The 2,500-nt window shown below is 40.3% G+C and overlaps 1 protein-coding gene across 1 annotated transcript in view; it reads left to right on the top strand.

Moving 5' to 3' along the window:
- Nucleotides 1-2,500, top strand: part of LOC127355242 (uncharacterized protein C18orf63-like) — a 12,526-nt gene that overhangs the window by 3,713 nt on the left and 6,313 nt on the right. Inside the window, 2 exon segments of the mRNA XM_051385926.1 lie at nucleotides 2,044-2,100; nucleotides 2,303-2,414. Coding sequence (XP_051241886.1) covers nucleotides 2,044-2,100; nucleotides 2,303-2,414 — 169 coding nt within the window.

Genomic DNA, 2,500 nt, shown 5'->3' with positions numbered 1-2,500 from the left:
CACCTTGAATTATGTTAAAATGACCAGATATCCTGTAAATAATCTGTGTTGTCCTGTAAGTTCCTCACTCAGACTTGTTTGAAACTGTTAGTAGCTGCACGGTTTGAACTACTAACAAAAAGTCCTGGAAAATGTCCTCGAAAACGATTTGTTTATAAGATAAGATAATGGGAACCCTGAGCATTCGTTAAATATGACGTTAGTTGTTTATCGTGTCATTACATTAATGTTTGTGTTGTTGTAACGGAAGGAAACTCTCTGCTCAGCGCGCTGACAGATTTATAGGTTCTGATGTTGTAAAACGCTTCAGGAGGGACGATTGAGTTTTGTTGCTGCACGCCACCTCAGACTGCTCACATGCTACACACGCACACACAAAATAACTTAAAAGTTCTACATTTGTTTTTACATTTTTCAATACAAAATACTAAATTTCACATCATTTTGAACCGTTATTATATTTATATTATCACCATATCTGTGATCTAGAGCAGATAAAACTGAAGCAGTCCACTGAGGACCAACTTCAACTATTAGATCTGGGAAAAGTCATTTAATTAGTCTAATTAATCTCCACATCGATGTTACATCTATTCGGTGTATGATAGTAGGACGGGATTATTATTATTAACAGGATTATTCTGACTGTTTTCTGTCTTAATTGATTTAATTCATAGTTTTATTATGTATCTGCAGATGTTAATGTCAAACAATAAAACACAGAAAAGTCCTTAATGTCCATGAATATTATTCTTTTAGTCATTGGTTGAGTATTTTGGTGATTTCTAACACTTTATTATTATTATTTATCCATATTTATAATCACAAACTCCCTACAGGGACATCGTATAGGGAGAAGCTCAAACTATTTAAATATTTACAAGCTCAAACAAACTATTATTTACATGTTTACAAGCTACAGGAACGCCCTAATCCACAGAGAGAGAGAGTGAGACAGAAGGTCAAACCCCCACAGACCACACACTGACCTACTGCCTGTCTGTGTGCATCCCAAGAGGAGAGGGAGGGACCTTTATTACTCCCACTGGTAACATCCTGTGTTTGCTGTTTGCTGTGAAAGGCGTCTCCTTGCAGTGATTGACAGGCTGAGTAATCCTCCTCCCACCACCGGGCTCAGGTACGTGTTTGCGTGCCGAGACTTCCCGAGCAGACACGCAACCAGAGCAGTTTAAATTCCAGACATTCCCACACACACACACACACACACACACACACACACACACACACACACACAGACACAGAAGATAAAACCGGCTCATTTTAATGCAACAAAAACACATTGATTGTAATCTTCAGGTGATTATAAACTAATAGGATTATACTTATAATTATTATATTACATTTCTGCCAACTGATCCTCCTCAATGTTTCACACTGGAGCTTTAAGACGCCAAAACAAAACCATAAAAACGCCAAATACAGCTCCTAAAAACCAATGAAAAATTAAAAACAGCCGGTGGGATACGAAGATACAGCAGATAAATGTACCGTTACAGATTATCATAGATTATAGAGTTATAGATTTGTGTGTATTCGAGAGAGTGGCCGGTGTTTAATCACTAGATTTAGTGACTTTATTCCTGAACAGTGACTAGGTACAGATTGTAATTAATGCTGATAAACCTGATCTCCGCTCACCGTTCTTCTGCCGACAGCGCCGGCGTCTCTCCCTCTCCTCAGGCGGTCAGTAGGCGTGGCCTCTGTGGGGCACGTTTGACCTTCTCTCACACTCTTACTCTCCGGATCTCTGGATTAGGATGTTCCTGTAGTTTGTAAATATTTAAACAGTTCTCAGCAGATTCTACTTTTTGACTCCTCCACGATGTCCATGCACTGAGTTTGTGGTTATTCTGATGATTAATAATAATGTTCACAGTGTGTGAATGGAGACTTTAGCTTTGCACTACAGTTCGTTAGGATGTATTTATCGAGGGGACAGTTGGCAGTTGTTAGAGATAACGGCCACATGTGTGTCTGTACGTTGACATTTGGTGTTTAGCTGTATCCGATCTCCTCCTACAGATCCCGTTCTTCCACAAAGGCATCCTCCAGGTGTTTGGACAGAGGCGAGGTCTGCAGGTGAGGTGATAGACAGACGGACTGATAACTGTGCTCTGGCTTCAGGCCCCTTCAGACACCAGATAATATATTACACATTATAAAACCAGTGTTCCTGGTCTGCAGAGGTCAGTGGAAAAGGCCACATTAATCCTTTATATTTGAATCTGTGTGTGTGTGTGTGTGTGTGTGTGTGTGTGTGTGTGTGTGTGTGTGTGTATAGCTGGGATCTCCTCAGTGTGTGCTTCCAGGTATCCTTCAGTGTTGTCTGTCCTACTCTCTGATCACCAGACTGGCTCCCAGCTGGAATAAAGCAGGACTCTACCTCATCACAGGTAAAGTAGTTCATGCTGACGTAAGCACTCTTCACATTTAGTTTCACAGGAAGACACAATGATTGGATTCTGATATAAAAATACAA

This window comes from Dicentrarchus labrax, unplaced genomic scaffold (assembly GCF_905237075.1).
Source record: "Dicentrarchus labrax unplaced genomic scaffold, dlabrax2021, whole genome shotgun sequence".
NCBI classification, from domain to species: domain Eukaryota; kingdom Metazoa; phylum Chordata; class Actinopteri; family Moronidae; genus Dicentrarchus; species Dicentrarchus labrax.
Note: the sequence above shows the minus strand (reverse complement) of the source record. Positions and strands in the feature narration are given on the sequence as shown.